The 22,867-nt window shown below is 41.7% G+C and overlaps 1 protein-coding gene across 2 annotated transcripts in view; it reads left to right on the top strand.

Annotated features, from left to right (window-relative positions):
* ZNF354C (zinc finger protein 354C) overlaps positions 1-22,867 on the top strand; it is a 67,716-nt gene that overhangs the window by 22,185 nt on the left and 22,664 nt on the right. The window contains exons 1-2 of one of the 2 annotated variants that reach the window (XM_055431130.2): positions 8,730-9,120; positions 10,810-10,897. In XM_055431130.2, coding sequence (XP_055287105.2) covers positions 9,047-9,120; positions 10,810-10,897 — 162 coding nt within the window. In that variant the 5' untranslated portion in view covers positions 8,730-9,046. Of the gene's footprint in view, positions 1-8,729; positions 9,121-10,809; positions 10,898-22,867 lie in introns of those variants that run through there. The other variant, XM_088839258.1, reaches the window with a different exon arrangement.

A 22,867-nucleotide genomic window follows, 5' to 3' on the forward strand; every position in this document is an offset into this window, starting at 1 on the left:
GGTTGACTTGAAGCTCAACATTCAGAAAACAAAAATCATGGCATCTGGTGCCATCACTTCATGGGAAATAGATGGGGAAACAGTGGAAACAGTGTCAGATTTTATTTTTTTGGGCTCCAAAATCACTGTGGAGGCTGACTGCAGCCATGAAATTAAAAGACGCTTACTCCTTGGAAGGAAAGTTATGACCAACCTAGATAGTATATTAAAAAGCAGAGACATTACTTTGTGAACAGAGGTCTGTCTAGTCAAGGCTATGGTTTTTCCAGTGGTCATGTGGATGTGAGAGTTGGACTGTGAAGAAGGCTGAGTGCCGAAGAATTGATGCTTTTGAACTTTGGTGCTGGAGAAGACTCTTGAGAGTCCCTTGTATTGCAAGGAGATCCAACCAGTCCATTCTAAAGGAGATCAATCCTGGGTGTTCATTGGAAGGACTGATGCTTAAGCTGAAACTCAAATACTTTGGACACCTCACGCGACTAGTTGACTCACTGGAAAAGACTCTGATGCTGGAGGGATTGGGGGCAGGAGGAGAAGGGGACGAAGAGAATGAGATGGCTGGATGGCATCACCGACTCGATGGACATGAGTTTGAGTGAACTCCGGGATTTGGTGATGGACAGGGACGCCTGGCATGCTGTGATTCATGGGGTCACAAAGAGCTGGACACGACTGAGCAACTGAACTGAACTATTCTTTTTCACAGCTCTTTGTAAGGCCTTCTCAGACAAACATTTTGCCTTTTTGCATTTCTTTTTCTTAGGGATGGTCTTGATTACTGCCTCCTGTACAATGTCATCGGAGAAGGCAATGGCAGGCCACTCCAGTACTCTTGCCTAGAAAATCCCATGGATGGAGGAGCCTGGTAGGCTGCAGTCCGTGGGGTCGCTACGAGTCAGACATGACCGAGTGACTTCACTTTCACACATTGGAGAAGGAAATGGCAACCCACTCCAGTGTTCTTGCCTGGAGAATTCCAGGGACGGGGGAGCCTGGTGGGCTTCCGTCTATGGGGTCACACAGAGTCGGACACGACTGAAGTGACTTAGCAGTAGCAGTAGCAGCAGTACAATGTCATGAACCTTCGTCCATAGTTCTTCAGGCACTCTGTCTATCAGATCTAATCCCTTGAATTTCTTTGTCACTTCCACTGTGTAATCGTAAGGGATTAGATTTAGATCATACCTGAATGGTCTAGTGGTTTGCCGTACTTTCTTAAATTTAAGTCTGAATTTGGCATTAAGAAGTTCATGATGAGCCACAGTTAGCTCCCAGTCTTGTTTTTGCTGACTGTATGGAGGTTCTCCATCTTTGGCTGCAAAGAATATAATAATCTGATTTTGATGTTGACCATCTGGTGACGTCCATGTGTAGTCTTCTCCTGTGTTGTTGGAAGCAGGTGTTTGCTATGACCAGTGTGTTCTCTTGGCAAAACTCTATTAGCTTTTGACCTGCTTCATTTTGTATTCCAAGGCCAAATTTGCCTGTTACCTCAGGTATCTCTTGACTTCCTATTTTTGCATTCCAGTCCCCTATAATGAAAAGGACATCTTTTTCAGGTGTTAGTTCTAGAAAGTCTTGTAGGTCTTCATAGAACCATTCAGCTTCAGCTTCTTCAGCATTACTGGTCGGTGCATAGTCTTGGATTACTGTGATATTGAATGGTTTCCTTGGAAATGTACAGAGATCATTCTGTCATTTTTGAGATTGCATCCAAGTACGGCATTTCAGACTCTTTTCTTCACTATGATGGCTACTCTATTTCTTCTAAGGATTCTTGCCCACAGTAGTAGATACAATGGTCATCTGAGTTAAATTCACCCTTTCCCATCCATTTTAGTTCACTGATACCTAAAATGTCAATGTTCACTCTTGCCATCTCCTGTTTGACCACTTCCAATTTACCTTGATTCACGGACCTAATATTCCAGGTTCCTATGCAATATTGCCCCTTACAGCATCGGACTTGACTTCTGTTTCCAGTAACATCCACACTGGGCACTGTTTTTGCTTTGGCTCCATCCCTTCATTCTTCCTGGTGTTGTGTCTCCACTCTTCTCCAGTAGCAATTTGGGCATCTACCGAAGTGGGGAGTTCATCTTTCAGTGTCATTATCTTTTTGCCTTTTCATACTGTTCATGGGGTTCTCATGGCAAGTATACTGAAGTGGTTTGTCATTTTCTTCTCCAGTGGATTACATTTTGTCAGCACTCTCTACCATGCCCTGTCCTGGCCCTACACGGCATGGCTCATAGTTTCATTGAGTTAGACAAGGCTGTGGTCCATGTGATCAGTTTGATTAGTTTTCTGTGATTCAAAAGAAGATTCACGATGGTGGTGTAGAAGGATGTGTGCTTATCTTCTCCTGTGAGAACCTAAAATTACAACTCTCTGCTGAACAACGATCAACAGGAGAACGATCCCACCAAAAAAAGATCCCCACGTCCAAGGGTAGAGGAGAAGCCCCAGTAAGATAGTAGGAGGGGTGAAATCGCATTTAGAATCAAATCCCATACCCACCATAGATGCTAGGCGTCCTCAAACAAAACCATGTGCGCACCAGGAGACTCCACAGAGACTGACCCAGACTTGCCTGTGAGTGTCCAGGAGTCTCCAGCATAGGTGTGGGTCGGCAGCGGCCTGCTACAGGGTCAGGGGCACTGAGTGCAGCTCTGGGCGCACAGGACCTTCTGAAGGAGGTGCCACTATCCTCATTACCTCCCCCATAGTTTGGTCTCAGGCCCGCCCATCAACAGAAAATGGGATTAAAGATGTACTGAGCATGGCCACGCCCATCAGAACAAGACTCAGTTTCCCCCTCAGTCAGTCTCTGCCACCAGGGAGCCTCCATAAGCCTCTTATCCTTATCCCTCGAGGGCAGACAAACAATCATAGCATTCTTCAGTCCATCTTTAAATTTAAATGTGTCTCATTACCAGAACCATCAACATCTTCCTTCTGTCTGTACCTTCCCTTCCTATTCATCTCCCTAGATCACCAGAGAAAGAGAATATTGGTTCCTATTGCAAGTTTTGGAGAAGGAAATGGTAACCCACTCCAGTATTCTTGCCTGGAGAATCCCATGGACAGAGAAGCCTGGTAGGCTACAGTCCATGGGTCGCAAAGAGTCGGACACGACTGAGCGACTTCACATCACATCACATCACATTGCAAGTTTACATGTCATAAACCAAATATGTGCATATCATAAGAGAACAAAGCAAAGAAGTAACAATCATTAAGTTGTCAGTGGATTGTCTTTACCTCATTTCTCTTATTCTCAAAGAGACTTGTTCAGAATTTAAGCAAAAGAGAAAAATGTCCATTTTCATATCTTCTTAATAGGCCATTTTCAAAGCAAACTGAAAAAGCAAAAAATGTTTTATTTTTGTAATAATTGACATGCCGGATATATTTATAGTGTTCAAAGTGATTAGATTATTTAAAATATTCATCTTTTGAGGTGGTTTGGGTTGTATTATCAAACAGATGTTTTCTCATGAAGATCTATGTGATGAATAGGTCATTTTATTTGTCAATTGTCCCTCCATTGAATTTGTCAAATGTTTCCTCATGATTAAACTTATGTTATGCTTTTTGGTAAGAAAATCACCAAAGTAGTACTGTATTCTTTTCAGTACATTATATTATCACATTAGGAGGTCTGTGATGTTGAGTTAATCTATTGCTGGTAAATTTAACTTTACTCTATTGATTAAGATGGTATCTGCTTGATATCCCAATGTAAAGTTACCAGTTTTCTCATTGTAATCTTAAGTACCTTGAGGGGAAATCCTATGAGTGTATGCATATATATTTTTTACTGGTCAAGCTCTCCTCCACTAGTTTTAGTATCTGTTGGTGGCACTTGCTTTAATCAATTGTTATTATAATAGTTATAAACTATTATATATTATAATATATTATATTTATTATATATATTTAAATATATACTATATTACTATTATATACTATATATACTATAATACATAATTTATATATTATATGCAACATATATATTATAGAATATATAATATAATTTTATATATTTATATATTGTTATACAATTTTAATATATAATATTATATATAATGTATAATATAATATATATAATACATATATTAATATATTTAATATAGTATGATATTATATATTTTTATATATTATATAATTATATATTATGGGGCTTCCCTGGTGGCTCAGAAGGTAAAACTTCTGTCTGCAATGTGGGAGACCTGGGTTCAATCCCTGGGTCGGGTAGATCCCCTGGAGAAGGAAATGGCAACACACTCTAGTACTTACCTGGAAAATCTCATAGGTGGAGGAGCCTGGTAGGCTGCAGTCCATGGGGTCCTGAAGAGTCGGACACGACTGAGCGACTTCACTTTCTCTTTTCACTTTCATGCTTTGGAGAAGGAAATGGCAACCCACTCCAGTGTTCTTGCCTGGAGAATCCCAGGGACGGGGGAGCCTGGTGGGCTGCCATCTTTGGGGTTGCATAGAGTCGGACACAACTGAGCGACTGAACTGAACAGACATAAAACACCTTGCTAAAAATTAGCAAGGGGACACTCTGTCCCCTTCTGATGTCTATGTCATAAGCTTTCCCTATCTCTATTATACTTTAATAAAATTTGGCTACACGAAAAGCTCGAAGTAGTTAGGCCTCGTCTCGACCCCGGATCGAAATCCTCTCCTCCGGAGGTCACGAATCCTGGCATAATAGACAGTTTACAGCCGCAAACTTTCAGCCTTTCAGCTGATTACTTAAGAGAATAAGAAGAGAAACTGTAATTTAATTTTAAACACTTCCCATATATTTCATTTTAGCAATAGTTGGAAACAATTCCTATTTTTTTCTTTTCTACAATTTTACTTCTTATTTTCCCACTGTTAAAAAGGAAGGGAAGATGGGAGAAAGGGAGGTAAGAAAGACGGGATAAAATAGTTGACCTTCAGTTACACTGCAGTGGACCCAAGCAGTGTGCTGGGTCAAGGTTTCTTACAGTTTCATGGATGTTGTACGTAGTGCAGACAATTTTTCAAATAAAGTAGATGGTCATTTCTTTTAAAGCAGTAAACTACATTAGAAAGTGGAAGAATAGTCCTTTATTTTTTTAACTTGGAAGATAAATTTGAAACCCCTCCCATAAAATGGAGGAAAGGACAAAGAATTAAATGTCAGGTTTTCACATTGTCATGAAAGCTGTACACCAAGAATAACAGTTTAATATGTTGCCAGTGAAGAAAGCAGAAAAAAATAGAATTGAGCCTTATCCTTTCTATTGTCCCAGACAAAAATAATGGAAAAAACCAAGTGCTAGCTACAGGGGAAAAACAGAAAAATGTACTTAAAGATACAGGAAATGGGGAATGGGGGAAGATTTATATAAGTCAACATAGAGAAATAAACAGAAGAAGGTTTCCTAAAAGAGAAGAAAAATGAGATTGGCTTCAGCTGTCGCCAGAAAACTAAGTAAAAGAGGTTCATGGAATAACTGAGAGGGCACAGATAAAAACTAGACTGTGACAGTGTGAAAAAGAAACAGAAATGTCAAGACCAAAAGTGACAATTAGGAAGTGATGGTATAGACATGGTCAAGAATCCATCTGCTATTGCAGGAGACACAAGAGACCTGGGTTCAATCCCTGGGTCGGGAAGATCTCCTGGAGAAAGAAATGGCACCCCACTCCAGTATCCTTGCCCGGAAAAATCCATAGACACAGGAGCCTAGTGGGCTAGTCCATGGGGTTGAAAAGAGTTGGATATGACTGAGCACAAGCATCTCATCATCAGTAAAGAAACTGATTAAACAATTGCAAATAAATTATAAAAGTTAAGGAAATTACCAAAATTCACAGCTGAGAGAGAAAATGGAATACAGAAGTACTAAAATTAGATAGCCTATTAGCTCATATTTTTAAACTTTTAAATGGGACAGAAAATAAAATTGTGTTTGGTTTAAAATATTGGAATATTCAGAAACCTGAATGAATTTTTTGGCGAACCCAAATACAAACTGTAAGAAAGCAATAAACAGAAATCTCAATTAAATAGAGATAGGATACCAGAAGGGGGTGCTCTCACCCCTACAACAGGAAGAACCCAACAGGAAAAGCAAAAACTTCCCCTTCTTTGCTGGCAAGAGATCAGCCAGTGAGAGTCTGTCAGGACTCAGCCAATGAAAACACCACCGGCTCTTTATCATAGCCTTCTCAGCTTCTTTTCCCTCTATAAAAGAAAGCTCTTCTCCATTTTTGCTTGCACAGCATGTTTACAGACCTCAAATTGCAATTCTTTGTTAATCCTGAATACACCCATTTTGCTGGAGAAAAAAACTGGCTGTGGATTTGTTTTAGGTCAGCAAAAGGACATCAAGAGACAAGCTAATTTTTTTTTTAATGGATTTATTTGTTGGCTGTGCTGGGTCTTTGCTCCTGCAAGGACTTTTCTCTAGTTGCAGCAAGTAGGGGCTACTCTTCATTGCAGTGCATGGGCATTGCGGTGGCTAAGAGACAAGCTGATTCTTAATTTTTATAATCAGACAAACAGAGCATAAAGAATATTTTTTTTTAATTAATTACCAGGACTATTTAAAAGCAATAGATATACTTCCTAGTTGAAAAAAACATAATATTCCAATGTTAACGTTCTCATCTTTTCCATATTTTGAATTTTAGTATCTCCAGACACTTCTCATAACTTCTGTTCAGTCCAAACCCCTGTCTTCTCTCACAGATTTACCACAACAGTCTTCTAGTCCTAGTCACTTACTTCTCCCTTTGAACTCGTAGTTTATTTTCAGCACAGCAGTCAGTGATCACTAAAAAAATGGACAGAAGAGTTTATCTCTGCAGTGCCCAGAGCATTCTCTTTCAGAGTCAAATCCAGTGGCATAATGACCAATAAGCCTATAAATTTAGTCCTCTTGCCTCTGATCTCCTATTTCTCTGTCTCCTTCCTTATTTCTGTTTCAGCAACTATAATCTTACTGTCTCCTCAATAGGCCAGGTATGCTCCTACCATACAGCATCTGCCTATTGGTCTGTCAGAAAACTTTCCACCAGATATTTAGTTTTGGCTCACTTTTCATCTTCTGGAGGTCCTTCTTCAAATGTTTGACCTTGTCGCTCAAACATGTCTTAACCACTTTGTGTAAAATTGTAAATTCATTCTCATCAAGGATCCTGTCCCCTTTCTTGTTCTTATTAGCATGCGTCAGTATCTAAATACATACTATTTATTTATTTTACTTACATAGAGTTGATTTACAATGTTTTGTTAGTTTCTGGTTTACAGCAAAGCGATTCAGTTATGCAGCTATACATATTCTTTTTCAGATTATTACAAGATATTGAATATAGTTCCCTGTACTATACAGTAGGACCTTGTTGTTTATTTTATGTAGTTTGTATTTGAAAATCCCTAAATTCTAATTTATCCCTCCTCTACCCCTTTTCCCTTTGGTAACCATAAGTTTGTTTTCTGTGTCTGTGAATCTGTTTCTGTTTTGTAAATAAATCCATTTGTATCACTTTTTAGATGCCACATATAAGTGACACCATTTGATACTTGTCTTTCTCTGCCTGATTTATTTAACTTAGTATGATAATCTCTGCTGCTACTGCTAAGTCGCTTCAGTCGTGTCCGACTCTGTGTGACCCCATAGATGGCAGCCCACCAGGCTCCCCCGTCCCTGGGATTCTCCAGGCAAGAACACTAGAGTGGGTTGCCATTTCCTTCTCCAATGTGTGAAAGTGAAAAGTGAAAGGGAAGTCGCTCAGTCCTGTCCGACTCTTCACGACCCCACGGACTGCAGCCCACCAGGCTCCTCTGTCCATGCGATTCTCCAGGCAAGAGTACTGGAGTGGCTTGCCATTGCCTTCTCCGATGATAATCTCTAGGCCTATGTATTTTGCTGCAAACAGCATTATTTCATTCTTTTTCTTTTTAATGGCTGAGTTATTTTTGCTATTATTTTTCTTCTTTCTCTCCCCTTGACAATTTAAGCTGCATGAATGCTGAGGTTGTGCCAGTTTTATTTACTGGTTTATTTCTACAACAATGCCAGGTGCAAGACAAGTGTTAAATATACTTTGTTAAATGAAAGAATAATGTAATCATACAACAGTGAAAATGAATAAACTTTTCATATATTAAGATAGGTGAACCTAGTAAGTGTAGCATGTAAGCTACATTCAGCGTGTAAGTCAGAGAAAAACATATAGCAGATTCTATTTACATAAAGATGAAACACCTTGCAAAAGTAAGCACATTGTTTTAGGGGCACCTACTTGAGATGTACTAATCAGGCTAAACTAGGAAATGCTTAACACAGTATAGAAAAATGGGGAGCATCGTGGATAGGTCTTCCAAGATTCCAGTCAAGTTTTCTTTTGAAGCAGAATGTTGAGTATATGGGTGTTAGTTTTATTATGCTTCAACATACCTGTTCATACATTATCCTCCGTGTGCACATTAAAATAATTAAAAACAATCAAAACTAGCTGGTAGGAGCTAGGTAGCACTGACCTTAAAGGCGTCAAAATTCACGGTTTTTATTCAAATGATTTTGCGTGTCTAACAAAACAAGTCACGCAGCTGATTTAGGCAGCACGCATTTTGGAGGAGATCAGCCGCCTTATTTGTTAACGTGAACGCTCCCTCGCACTGCAACCCCAGCGGACAGCTAGGCCCAACAGCTCCCCAGAAGAGAGAACGTTCCCGGCTGGGAAGTAGCAGCGCTCCTGGGAAGTGTAGTAGGCGCGAGCCCTTAGGCATGCCGGGAGTCGTAGTTCTCCTGGGTTTGCGGGGCAAGGAAGGCTCGCGGCTTTCTCGGGGCTCGTGGCGCGGGTGATCCCGGCTCTGCTAGGGCGGGCTTCCAGGGACTGAGAACCTCTCGGGTGCATCGTCCGGTGGCAGTCAGAGCCAGGACGTGTGCGGGTCTGGGCTGGGAGGTGTGCCGGCGGGCGGGGCTGCGCGCCGGCACCAGGGAGATAGCGAGGCCGAGCGGGTCTGGAGGCGGTCTGCACGGCCCAGGCCGCGATGCTTCAAGGGGAGCCCTGCCCCCACCCCCACCCCTCCCCAGGGAGAGTCGCGGGGAGGGAGCGCCCCTTCAGGTGAGTTGGGATGGTCCGGGACTGCTGTTGGTGGGAGTCTTTTGTGGCTGGCTTTTCAGAGATTTCTGATGAAACGGACGGTAACAACAATAGCAATGCCTATGGAGACCTTATCTGTGCCAGGCCCTAGTCTGGCGCCTTGGATGAATGAATTCATTTCAACCTCAGAGAACAGGTGGTTCCTGTTTTACAGATGAAGAAAATGAGGCACAGGTGGACAGCTAATTTGCCACATTAAGTGGGGCCTTGGACTCCACCGTGATCCTTTTTGCCTCTTCTGTATACTTAGCAGTTTTGTTTCTCGGGGAAGGTCGCTAGACTCGCTGGTTCTTAGTCTCCCTCCCATCTGTGATATGAGGTAGCAATACTTTTTAGAGTGGTTGTGCGGTTTAAATAGCACATGCAGGATGGGGAGAAGATGTGTCTCATAGAGGAACTGTGGTGCTTGTACAGCAGCTCTCCTTCTCTGGCTGACTGCACACAGCATACTCAGTTTGTTAAGCTCTCATGCCAGGTGCTATACCTGTAGAACCTGCTGCAAACTTAGGTGGCTAGTGCAGGCAGCCTTGGCCACCACTCTTCTCTGACAGTGGTCTGCCTGCTTCTCTTACCTTGCTTTCCCAGTTCGGGTTTGTGTTTGAAGAACAAAGGGTTTGGAGAGCTGTGCATGCTGAAAGAGGTGGCACTTGTGGAATTTGTTTTTAGGAGTGGCATCCAAAATGGTGTGCATTATTGCAGGAAGGGGACCCCTTCCAGGGCCCGAAACTGGGCTCTTGTCTAAAACTCGGAAATGAATCGTCTGAGGAGACACATGTGCTGACAAAGCAAGATATTTTATTGGGAAAGGGTGCCCGGGTGGAGAGCAGCAGGGTAAGGGAACCCAGGAGAACTGCTCTGTCGCATGGCTTGCAGTCTTGGGTTCTATGGTGATGGGATTAGTTTCCGGGTTGTCTTTAGCCAATCATCTGACTCAAAGTCCTTCCTGGTGGTACATGCCTTGCTCAGCCAAGGTGGATGCCAGAGAGAAGGATTCTGGGAGGTGGTCAGACAGGTGATGTCTCCTTTTGACCTTTCCCGAACTCTTCTGGTTGGTGGAGGCTTATTAGTTCCCTGTTCCTTACCAGGATGTCCTGTCATAAAACACCTCATGCAAATGGTTACTATGGTGCCTGGCCAGGGTGGGTGGTTTCGATCAGTGTGTTCCCCTAACAATTCCATAGAAAAAGAGACGACACGTGTGGGCAAGTTCCTTTATTGTGGTTTCTTCAGGAAGGAAATGGTGAAGCAAGACACACAGGCTTAGGGTTGGCTAGATACGTTTGAAAGTGGCAGTCTGGTACACTCACTTTCGCTGTGACTGTGTGAATGTATAGTTTAAAACTATCTTCAGGACTCCAGAAGTCTGTGATGAGTTGCAGTTTGCTTAGATATAGCTAATAGAGTCCAGTGGATGTTAAAAAGAATCTATATATGGAAATTAGAAGTATGGTTAATACAAGGTGGAGGTGGAGGTTGGCAAATTGTCTTAGAACTTAATTGGCTTAGTAGGCACAGTTTTAAACTTGGTTTGTGTCATTTATATGGCATGGCTTTGTTCGGACCTAGTGGACATTATGGGTAGTTTTAAGTTCCCTTTTCCAAGCCGTGCTTTGACACCAGAGTTCTTCATGACACCTTTTTTCTTTGCAGACCTACCTTGTCAAGCACTCTGCTCTCCCTTGACAGGAAAACTGAGAAGGAAAGAATGGCCTTGGATTTGCTGCCTGCTCAGGTGACAGTAAGTAAATTTTGTCTTTTTCATGAATTTTCCACTGTGTTCAGAGATGGTGGACAAATTTCCATTCTTTGTCCAGCTACTTTGGTTTCCAGTGAAAACTGTGGCAAATCTAGAGTCTGATAGGTTTTTCCCATGATCCTGGACTTATCAAGGGGTTGCTGAGGAATGTGTATCCTCTGTCCCTAGACAGAGGTCACTCTTAATTCACCCCCAGACTCACTTCATGAGCAAATACTGAGTTCGCTCTGAACACAGGCTTCCAGATAGGATAGGTGCTTGGTGAAGGGTGTGGGGTGCAGGCAGCCTGTGTCCTCACAGGCGATAGAGTGTCACCGGAGCAGAGCCCTGGAAGGGCCAAGAGACACCCTCAATAGGTATCTGTTGCGCAGTGACGGCGTACAGGGTACTGTGCGTGGCACTGGGGACACGGGGGGTATAGAGAGGAGAGGTGTTATTTCTGTCCTTGGGGAGTTTGGTACTGATCTTCGGAAATGACTGGGTGCCCAAGAAAATTCAGGGAAGAGGCTGGAGAAGTGGGGTTATTTTGAGCTGATACTGAAGGTTAGGACTGATACCTGGCGGGCATCACAGAAGGAACTGAACTTGACCTGGGCTCTCAGGCTGGCATGGGGGAGGACAAAGGACTTCCTCTTTCTTGGCACTTTCTCTGCCTGGTGCAATTGTGATGCTAAGCCTTCTCATCCGTTGGGTGCCTCTATCTCCTTCTCTTTTGTTTTTTCCCCTGCTATTTCAAATCCCCCTCCAGCTCTTGTTTCTTGGTCCTTTTGAGATCTCTTTTCAGTATTTAGCTCTCATTTTTCTCAGGATCTTTATCGAATCTCTCTCCTCAGACCTGAACTTTTTCCTAAAGATCCAGTCTGTCATTCCCAAACTCTTATGAAATATTTCAACATGGAAGTTCCATTATTCTCCCAACACCAACTTTCTTCCCTTGTTTGTCACTGGCTGCTTTTCTAAAAAGTAGTGGTAGCCCACAGTTTGAAAATGTGGACTCTGGAAGTTGATTTTGTGAGTTCACATGTGGACTAGGAATGTGACGAAATAAAATTATTTTCTTATTCTGTGCTTCATTTCCTCATTTGTAAGTGTGGTTAGTAACATACATACCTTGTTTAAACTTGCTAATAGAGGACTGCTAATATCTGCATTTTACAGATGGGGAAACTGGGGCACAGAGAAGCAATTAACTTAATCACAGTTTTGTTGTTGCTGTTCAGTTGCCCAGTTGCGTCCAACTCTTTGCGAACCCATGGACTGCAGCACGCCAGGTTTCCCTGTCCTTCACCATCTCCCAGAGCTTGCTCAAACTCATGTCCATAGAGTCAGTGATGCCATCCAACCATCTCATCCTCTGTTGTCCCCGTCTCCTTCTGCCTTCGGTCTTTCCCAGCATCAGAGTCTTTCCTAGTGAGTTGGCTCTTCACATTAGGTAGCCAAAGTATTGGAGCTTCAGCTTCAGCTTCAGCCTCAGTCCTTCCAATGAATATTCAGGATTGATTTCCTTTGGGATTGACTGGTTTGATCTCCTTGCAGTCCAAGGGACTCTTAAGAGTCTTCCAAACCGGGGGCGAATTCATGTCAATGTATAGCAAAACCAACCAATATAATATTGTAAAATAATTTGCCTCCAATAAAAAATAAATTACTTACTTAAAAAAAAAAAAAAAAAGAGTCTTCCAAAACAGCACAGTTCAAAAGCATCAGCTCTTTGGCATTCAGTTTTCTTTATGGTCCAACTCTCACATCCATACATGACTACTGGAAAAAGCATAGCTTTGACTAGATAGACCTCTGTTCACCAAGTAATGTCTCTGCTTTTTAATATACTGTCTAGTATATTTTTTTTTTATTTTTTATTTTATTTTTTTTTCAAAATATATTAGATTTGGTTTTTATTGTAGAGCACACATATCAGGGCAAAGTGCTGCACACACAACTACAAATCATTTTTGGGAAAAAAGCTGTAAAAAAAATAAAACTGCAACTGCTTTAGTTACGAAGTCCCAACTTGAGGAATCCATGCTGGCAAAGGAGTTCTGGCCCCAAAAGGGGCTTCTTGATGGTGGCTGCCCAGCTCTCTGCATAGCTTTTCTTCCAAGGAGCAAGTGTCTTTTAATTTCATGGCTGCAGTCAGCATACACAGTGGTCTTGGAACCCGAGAAAATAAAGTGTGTCAGTGTTTCTGTTGTTTCCCCATCTATTTGCCATGAAGTGATGAGACTGGATGCCATGATCTTCGTTTTTTGAATGTTGAGTTTTAAGCCAGCTTTTTCACTCTCCTCTGTCACCTTCATTAAGAAGCTCATTAATTCTTCTTCACTTTCTGCCATAAGGGTGGTGTCATCTGCGTGTCTGAGGTTATTGATATTTCTTCCTACAGTCTTGATTCCAGCTTGTGCTTCATCCAGCCTGGCATTTCACATGAAGTATTCTGCATATAAGTTAAATAAGCAGGATGACAGTATACAGCCCTGACTTACTCCTTTCCCAATTTGGAACCAGTCTGTTGTTCCATATCCAGTTCTAATTGTTGCTTCTTGACCTGCATACAGGTTTCTCAGGAGGCAGGTCAGGTGGTCTGGTATTCCCATCTCTTGAAGAATTTTCCAGTTTGTTGTGATGCAGTCAAAGGCTTTAGTGTAGTCAATGAAGCAGGAGTAGATGTTTTCTGGAACTCTCTTTGCTTTTTTCTATGATCCAATGCATGTTGGCAATTTGATCTATGATTTCTCTGCCTTTTCTAAATCTAGCTTGAACATCTGGAGGTTCTTGGTTCATGTACTGTTGAAGCCTAGCTTGGAGAATTTTGAGCATTACTTTGCTAGCGTGTGAGATGAGCGCAATTGTGCGTAGTTTGAACATTCTTTGGCATTGCCTTTCTTTGGGATTGGAATGAAAACTGACCCTTTCCAGTTCTGTGGCCACTGCTGAGTTTTCCAAATTTGCTGGCATATTGAGAGCAGCACTTTCACAGCATCATCTTTTCAGGATTTGAAATAGCTCAGCTGGAATTCCATCACCTCCACTAGCTTGGTTCATAGTGATGCTTCCTAAGGCCCTCTTGACTTCACATTCCAGGATGTCTGGCTCTAGGTGAGTGATCACACCATTGTGTTATCTGGGTCATGAAGATCTTTTTTTGTATAGTTCTTCCGTGTATTCTTGCCACCTCTTAATGTCTTCTGCTTCTGTTAGGTCCATACCATTTCTGTCCTTTATTGTGCCCCTCTTTGCATGAAATGTTCCCTTAATATCTCTAATTTTCTTGAAGAGATCTCACGGTAGTACAGCTGACTTTTGAACCCAGACAAGACAGTCTATACAGTTATCATGCTCTGAAAAAGTATTATGTAAAGTATTAAGAGCAGCTTATGGAACAGATTAAATCTCAATAAATACTCAGTTCAGTTCAGTTCAGTTCAGTCGCTCAGTCGTGTCCGACTCTCCGCGACCCCATGAATCACAGCACGCCAGGCCTCCCTGTCCATCACCAACTCCCGGAGTACACTCAAACTCATGTCCACAGAGTCGGTGATGCCATCCAGCCATCTCATTCTCCGTCGTCCCCTTCTCCTCCCGCCCCCAACCTTTCCCAGCATCAGAGTCTTTTCCAGTGAGTCAACTCGTCTCATGAGGTGGCCAAAGTATTGGAGTTTCAGCTTTAGCATCAGTCCCTCCAATGAACATCCAGGATTGATCTCCTTTAGAATGGACTGGTTGGATCTCCTTGCAGTATAAGGGACTCTCAAGAGTCTTCTCCAACACCACAGTTCAAAAGCATCGATTCTTCGGCGATCAGCCTTCTTCACAGTCCAACTCTCACATCCATACATGACCACGGGAAAAACCATTGCCTTGACTAGACGGACCTTGGTCGGCAAAGTAATGTCTCTGCTTTTTAATATACTATCAAGGTTGGTCATAACTTTCCTTCCAAGGAGCAAGCGTCTTTTAATTTCATGGCTGCAATCAGCATCTGCAGTGATTTTGGAGCCCAAAAAAACAAAGTCTGACACTGTTTCCACTGTTTTTCCATCTATTTCCCATGAAGTGATGGGACCAGATGCCATGATCTTTGTTTTCTGAATGTTGAGCTTCAAGCCAACCTTTTCACTCTCCTCTTTCACTTTCATCAAGAGGCTTTTGAGTTCCTCTTCACTTTCTGCCATAAGGGTAGTGTCATCTGCATATCTGAGGTTATTGATATTTCTCCCAGCAATCTTGATTCCAGCTTGTGCTTCTTCCAGCCCAGCGTTCCTCATGATGCACTCTGCATATAAGTTAAATAAGCAAGGTGACAATATACAACCTTGACGCACTCCTTTTCCTATTTGGAACCAGTCTGTTGTTCCATGACCGGTTCTAACTGTTGCTTCCTGACCTGCATACAGGTTTCTCAAGAGGCAGGTCAGGTGGTCTGGGATTCCCATCTCTTTCAGAATGTTCCACAGTTTATTGTGATCCACACAGTCAAAGGCTTTGGCATAGTCAATGAAGCAGAAATAGATGTTTTTCTGAAACTCTCTTGCTTTCTCCATGATCCAGCGGATGTTGGCAATTTGATCTCTGGTGCCTCTGCCTTTTCTAAAACCTGCTTGAACATCTGGGAGTTCACGGTTTACATACTGCTGAAGCCTGGCTTGGAGAATTTTGAGCATGACTTTACTAGCATGTGAGATGAGTGCAATTGTGCGGTAGTTTGAGCATTCTTTGGCATTGCCTTTCTTTGGGATTGGAATGAAGACTGACCTCTTCCAGTCCTGTGGCCACTGCTGAGTTTTCCAAATCTGCTGGCATATTGAGTGCAGCACTTTCACAGCATCATCTTTCAAGACTTGAAATAGCTCAACTGGAATTCCATCACCACCACTAGCTTTGTTCGTAGTAATGCTTTCTAAGGCCTAGCTGTCACTATTGTTAGTAACAGCATTATTTTAGGATCTGCCAGATTTGGTCCTAAAATCTCTAGGCTAGACTTTACTTCGATTCTTTAGTTACAAGAAGATGGATGTTTCTAGAAACCAGAATATAAAATCAGCACAATGCACTGCAAAGCAAAACCCAGCAGTAACCTGGGCTACCCTCTGTCAAGAGGTAGGACTTCCACTGTCTGAGCTTTCCCACACCCACAAGCTGGAGAGACTTACTTGATTTTGGCTAAAGGAAGATGTAGAGAAGTATGTTTGCAGTGCAGAATCAGTGGAGATGCAAATTGTGGACCAGTAATTTAGTATATAACCCTTTTGATTAAGTCTCTTAGAGCTGAAGTGACCCAATTACAGGTCTCATTACTTCATTTGAATCAGTTCAATGATAAAACTCAATTTCAACTTCTTTCTTCATCAAGGGTCCTAAAAGGTGAATTTCTCTCTGTTGTCTGTTAGACAAATCAAATAGCAAACAAACATAATTTTTGGAAAAAGTAGGATATTTCTAGATTTTACCAATATTCCTTATTTTCTTCTGTTTCCATGCAGCCTGTAATTTATTGTGGGGAAAAGGTACATAGGACTCGGTGCTATTGATTTATAGTTTGTCAGTTAACATTTTTTGGCAGTAAATCAATATTTGTTTTTGTTATTGTCACTATTTTTAAAAATTTTTTTCAGGATAGTTTCAGATTGCAAAGATACTACCATAATTACCATGCACCCTGTACCCAGTTTTCCCTATTACTAACATTTTGCATTATTATGAAATATTTATTGTAATTAATGAGCCAGTATTGATGCACTGTCATTAACTAAAGTCCATACTTTATTCAGATTTCTTTAGTTTTTCTCTACAGTCCTTTTTCTGTTCCAGGATCCCATCCAGGATGCCACATTACATTTAGCTGTCATATTTTCCTTAGGCTCTGCCTGGCTCTCAGTTTCTCATCTTTCCTCATTTTTGATGACCATAACAGCTTTGAAAAGCATTGGTTAGATAGATGTTTTGTAAAATGTTCCTCTGTTATGGTATGTCTGATGTTTTTCTGATTGTAGGGCTGAAGTTAGAGATTTTGGGGAGAATTAAAGGTAAAGTGTAATTCTTATTACATCATCAAAACTACATATTAATAACATAACTCATTGTTGTTGATATTGGCCTAATCACCTAACTGAGGTGTTTTTGCCAGGTTTCTCTATGGCAAACTTTCTTTTTCCATCTTCCCACATTATCCTCTTTGAACCGAAGTCACTGTGTGCAGCCCACATGTGAGGAGGAGGGTGTTATGTTCCATCTCCTTGAGGATGGAGAATCTACATAAATTATCTGGAATTCTAAATGGAGAATTGTCACTTCTTCCCCATTTATATCAATTTGGATTCACAGATTCTTATTTTAAATTTTAGGTTATAATCTAGTACTGCTTTATTTTGTTTGCTCAAATTGTTCCATCTTTGGCCGGTAGGAACTCTTTCACTTTTTAGTCTGTCCCTTTGACACACCACTATCAGTGTGTACCTTTTTTGTTTTGCTTTTGGAGCACTTCCTTACCTTTGGTACAGTAAGATGCTCTAGGCTTCCCAGTATCAAAATCAGCTATTTCTCTAGTAGCCTTGGTTCTTTTTCTTGGAGAATGATATTAAAAAGCAAGATCTGGGCCTTAGGTTTACTTATTGCTACTGGGTTGTCTTTGCTTTTAGATCCTCTTAGCTGACAAGGAAATATACGTGTATACTAACCTCTGTGTGTGTGTGTGTGTGTATTTTTATATGTAACCATCTGTGTTTGTGTATGTGTGTACATTTCTGTATGTAACCACTTGTATCTGTGTTAAGCTATGTATTAGTTCATGCTGATGTCTCCAACTCTAATTTATTACCACAGGGATCTTTCTAGCCTGCTCCCCTTCCTTACCTGTAACCTCCCATTCCAACAACAGTGAGAAACATAGCTCCCACCATCTGCCATCCTTTGACTTTAACCATTCAATTGCAGTCTGTATGTGTAAAAAACGGAGACATCACTTTGTTGGCAAAGGCCCATATAGTCAAAGCTATGGTTTTTCCAGTAGTCATGTATGGATGTGAGAGTTGGACCAATAAAGAAAGCTGAGTGCCAAAGATTGATTTTCTTGAACTGTGGTGTTGGGAAAGACTCTTGAGAGTCCCTTGGACTGCAAGGAGATAGTCAATCCCAAAGGTAATCAACCCTAAATTTTCCTTGGAAGGACAGAGGAGCCTGGCGTGCTACAGTCCTTGGAGTTGCAAAGAATCATAGACGACTCAACGACTGAACGACAACAGAAAACTACTCTATTGACCAGTACAGTACTTATGTACAGTTCCTTTTGTCTTACAGCCTCCACTCATTTCCAGAGTTAAGAAAGTCAGCATCGTTTGTACCACTTCCTTCATTAGGTTGTGTCATACATTTGTATTATGTTTAGATTGTTCTCTCAGATTCTATGTTCCATTCTGGGATCCCCCAACATCCTAAATGACTTTTTAAAATTTCCTTGCATTAAATTTCACTCTTTGTGTTGTAAATTTCTATGAATTTTGAAAAAAGCATTATGTCTTATAGCCACCGTTACAATATTACACAGAATAGTTTCACTGTCCAAAAAATTTCCCTTTACTTCACCTGTTCAGCAATCTTCCCCTGCCCGACTTCAAGCCACTGGCAACACAGACCTTTGTACTGTCTCTGCATATCAGTAATACTCCTTTTTTTAAAAAATAAATGGTTGTCCTGAGTTTGCAGTATAAATTACCACTAATTGTGAGTCTACCTTTGAATAATACTTCCTACATACTACAAATACCTTGTTAACAGAGTAATCCCAATTCTTCCCACCTATCTCTTATGGCATTCAGTTCAGTTCAGTTCAGTTGCTCTGTCGTGTCCGACTCTTTGTGACCCCATGAACCGCGGCACGCCAGGCCTCCCTGTCCATCACCAGCTCCTGGAGTTCACTCAAACTCATGTCCATTCAGTCGGTGATGCCATCCAGCCATCTCATCCTCTGTCGTCCCCTTTCTCCTCCTGCCCCCAATCCCTCCCAGCATCAGGATCTTTTCCAATGAGTCAACTCTTACGGCATTATTGTCAGTCATTTTACTCATCACTTACTATAATCACCAAATTCATTCTTATTATTCAGTTCAGTTCAGTTCAGTCGCTCAGTCGTGTCCGACTCTTTGTGACCCCATGAATCACAGCACGCCAGGCCTCCCTGTCCATCACCAACTCCAAACAATTGTCTTTTAGATCAGTTAAGAATAAGAAAAGTATCTTGATTGATTCCTTCTTTGTCACTCTTCCTTAATGTAGATTCACATTTCCGATCTGCGTTATTTTCTTTCTCCTTGAAGAACTTCTTTCATCATTTTCTTGCAGGACAGATCTGCTGGTAATGAACTTTTTGTCTGAGAAAGTATTTCTCATCACTTTTGATTTCCCTGAATATGGAATTGTAGATTCACGTTTTCTTTAAATACTTTAAATATTTATCTTCATATTTCTGTGGTTTCTCATGAAATCTACTGTAATTCTTAGATAACATGTGTTTGTTCTCTATAGGTAACATGTATTTTTTCTTTATCTTTGGTTTTCTGTGTTTGAATTTGATACGATCTTTTGTTGTTGTTCACTTGCTAAGTCATGTGCAGTTCTTTGTGATCCAGTGAACCGCACAGGAGGCTCCTCTGTCCCCCATTAACTCCGGGAGTTTGCTCAGATACATGTGCGTTGAATAGGTGATGCCATCCAGTCACCTCATTCTGTGTTGCCCTCTTCTCCTTTTGCCTTCAGTCTTTCTCACCATCAGGGCCTTTTCAAATGAGTCGGCTCTATGCACCAGGTGGCCAAAGTATTGGAGTTTAAGCTTCAACGTCAGTCCTTCCAGTGAATATTCAGGACTGATTTACTTTAGGATTGACTGGTTTGATCTTGCAGTCCAAGGGACTCTCAAAAACCTTCACCAGCACCACAGTTTGAAAGCATCAGTTCTTCAACACTCAGCCATCTTTATGGTCCAACTCTCACATGTGTACGTGACCACTGGAAAAACCATGGCTTTGACTATATGGACCTTTGTCAGCAAAGCAATGTCTCTGCTTTTTAATATGCTATTTATATTTATCATAGCTTTCCTTCCAAGGAGCAAACATCTTTTAATTATATGGCTGCAGTCACTGTCTGCAGTGATTTTGGAACCCAAGAAAATAAAATCTGCCATTACTTCCATTTTTTTTCCTTCTATTTGCCATGAAGTGGTGAGATTGGATGCCATGATCTTAGTTTTTTGAATGTTGAGTTTTAAGCCAGCTTTTTCACTCTTTTCTTTCACCCTTATTAAGAGACTTTTTAGGTCCTCTTCACTTTCTGCCATTGGGGTGGTATGATCTGCACATCTGAGGTTGTTAATATTTCTCCTGGTAATCTTAATTCCAGTTTGGGATTCATCCAGCCCAGCATTTCACATGATGTATTGTGCATATAACTTAAATAAGCAGGCTGTACTCCTTTGATGTACTCCTTTCCAAATTTCTAACAAGTAGAACTCGATATGGAACAACAGACTGGTCCAAATCGGGAAAGGAGTACATCAAGGCTGTATATTGTCACCCTGCTTATTTAACTTATATGCAGAGTATATCATGCAAAATGCTGGGCTGGATGAAGCACAAGCTGGAATCAAGATTGCCAGGAGAAATATCAATAACCTCAGATATGCAGATGACACCACCCTTATGGCAGAAAGTGAAGAGGAACTAAAAAGCCTCTTGATGAAAGTGAAAGAGAAAAGTGAAAAAGTTGGCTTGAAACTCAGCATTCAGAAAACTAAGATCATGACATCCAGTCCCATCACTTCATGGCAAATAGGTGGGGAAACAATAGAAACAGTGACACACTTTATTTTGGGGGGCTCCAAAATCACTGCAAATGGTGACTGCAACCATGAAATTAAAAGACACTTGCTCTCTGGAAGAAAAGTTATGACCAACCTAGACAGCATATTAAAAAGCAGAGACGTTACTTTGCCAACAGAGGTCCGTCTAGTCACAGCTTTGGTTTTTCCAGTAGTCCTATATGGATGTGAGAGTTGGACTATAAAGAAAGCTGAGTGTCGAAGAATTGATGCTTTTGAACTGTGGTGTTGAAGAAGACTCTGGAAGAGTCCCTTGGACTGCAAAGAGATCCAACCAGTTATTCCTAAGGGAAATCAGCCCTGAATATACATTGGAAGGACTGATGCTGAAGCTCCAATACTTTGGCCGCCTGATGCAAAGAACTGATTGCTTGGAAAAGACCCTGATGCTGGGAAAGATTGAAGGTAGGAGGAGAAGGGGACGACAGAGGATGAGATGGTTGGATGGCATCACAGACTCGATGGACATGAATTTGAGTAGGCTCTGGGAGTTGGTGATGGACAGGGAAACCTGGCATGCTGCAGTCCACGGGGTTCCAAAGAGTCAGACACGACTGAGTGAGTGAACTTTCCCCATTTGGAACCAGTCCATTGTTTCAGGTCAGGTTGTAGCTGTTGCTTCTTGACCTGCATAAAGGTTTCTCAGGAGACAAGTAAGATAGTCTGGTATTCCCATCTCTTTATGAATTTTCCATAGTTTGTTGTGATCCACACATTCAAAGTCAGTGAAGTAGAAGTTTTTCTCGAATTCTGTTAGTTTCTCTATGATACAACAAATGTTGGCAATTTGGTCTCTTGTTCCTCTGCCTTTTCTAAACCTAGCTTATACAACTGGAAGTTCTTGGCTCACATACTGCTGAAGCCTAGGTTGATGGATTTTGAGCGTAACCTTGCTAGCCTGTGAAATAAGTCCAGTTGTACCGTAGTTTGAACATTTTTTGGCTGTGCCCTTCTTTGAGATTGGAATGAAAACTGACCTTTTCCTGTCCTGTGGCCACTGCTGAGTTTTCCAACTTGCTGGCATATTGAGTGCAGCATTTTCACAGAGTCACCTCTCAGATTTTAAATAGCTTGACTGAAATTCCATCACCTCCTCTAGCTTTGTTCATGGTGATGCTTCCTAAGGCCCACTTGACTTCACCCTCCAGGATGTCTGACTCTAGGTGAATGACCGTACCATCGTGGTTATCCAGGTCATGAAGATCTTTTTTGTGTAGTTCTTCTGTGTATTCTTGCCACCTCTTCTTAATCTCTTCTGTTTCTGTTAAGTCCTTGCTATTTCTGTCTTTTCTCATGCCCATCCTTGCATGAAACGTTCCCTTGATATCTCCACTTTTCTTGAAGACATCTGTAGTGTTTGCCATTCAGTTGTTTTCCTCTATTTCTCTGCACTGTTTTCTTAAGAAGGCCTTCATATCTCCCCTTGCTGTTCTCTGGAACTCTGCATTCAGTGTATTTATCTCTCCCTTTCTCCCTTGCCTTTCACCTCTCTTCTTTCCTCAGCTGTTTGTAAAGCCTCCTCAGACCACCACTTTGCCATTTTGCATTTCTTTTTCTTTGGGATGGTTTTGGTCACTGCCTCCTGTACAGTGTTACAAAACTCCATCCATAGTTCTTCAGGTGCTCTGTCTACCAGATCAAATCCCTTGAATCTATTCGTCACCTCCACTGTGTTATCATGTGTGAGAAGTCACTTCAGTTGTATCCAACTCTTTGCGACCTTATGGACTATAGCCCACCAGGCTCCTCTGTCTGTGGGATTCTCTAGGCAAGAATACTGGAGTGGGTTGCCATTTCTTCCTCTGGGGGATCTTCCCAACCCAGGGATCAAATCCATGTGTCTTATGTCTCCTGCATTAGCTGGCAGGTTCTTTACCACTAGTGCCACCTGGGAAGCCCTACTTTTTAATCATAAGAAATCTGATTTGTGTCACACCTGATTAGCCTCGTAGTTTTCCCTACCTTTGGCTTCTCTGGTGGCTCAGATAGTAAAGAATCTGCCTGCAGTGCGGGAGACCTGGGGTTGATCCCTGGGTTGGGAATATCCCCTGGAGAGGGGAATGGCACCCCCCTCCAGTATTCTT

This window comes from Moschus berezovskii, chromosome 8 (assembly GCF_049115385.1).
Source record: "Moschus berezovskii isolate FMDL1 chromosome 8, NW_MosBer_1.0, whole genome shotgun sequence".
Classification (NCBI taxonomy): domain Eukaryota; kingdom Metazoa; phylum Chordata; class Mammalia; order Artiodactyla; family Moschidae; genus Moschus; species Moschus berezovskii.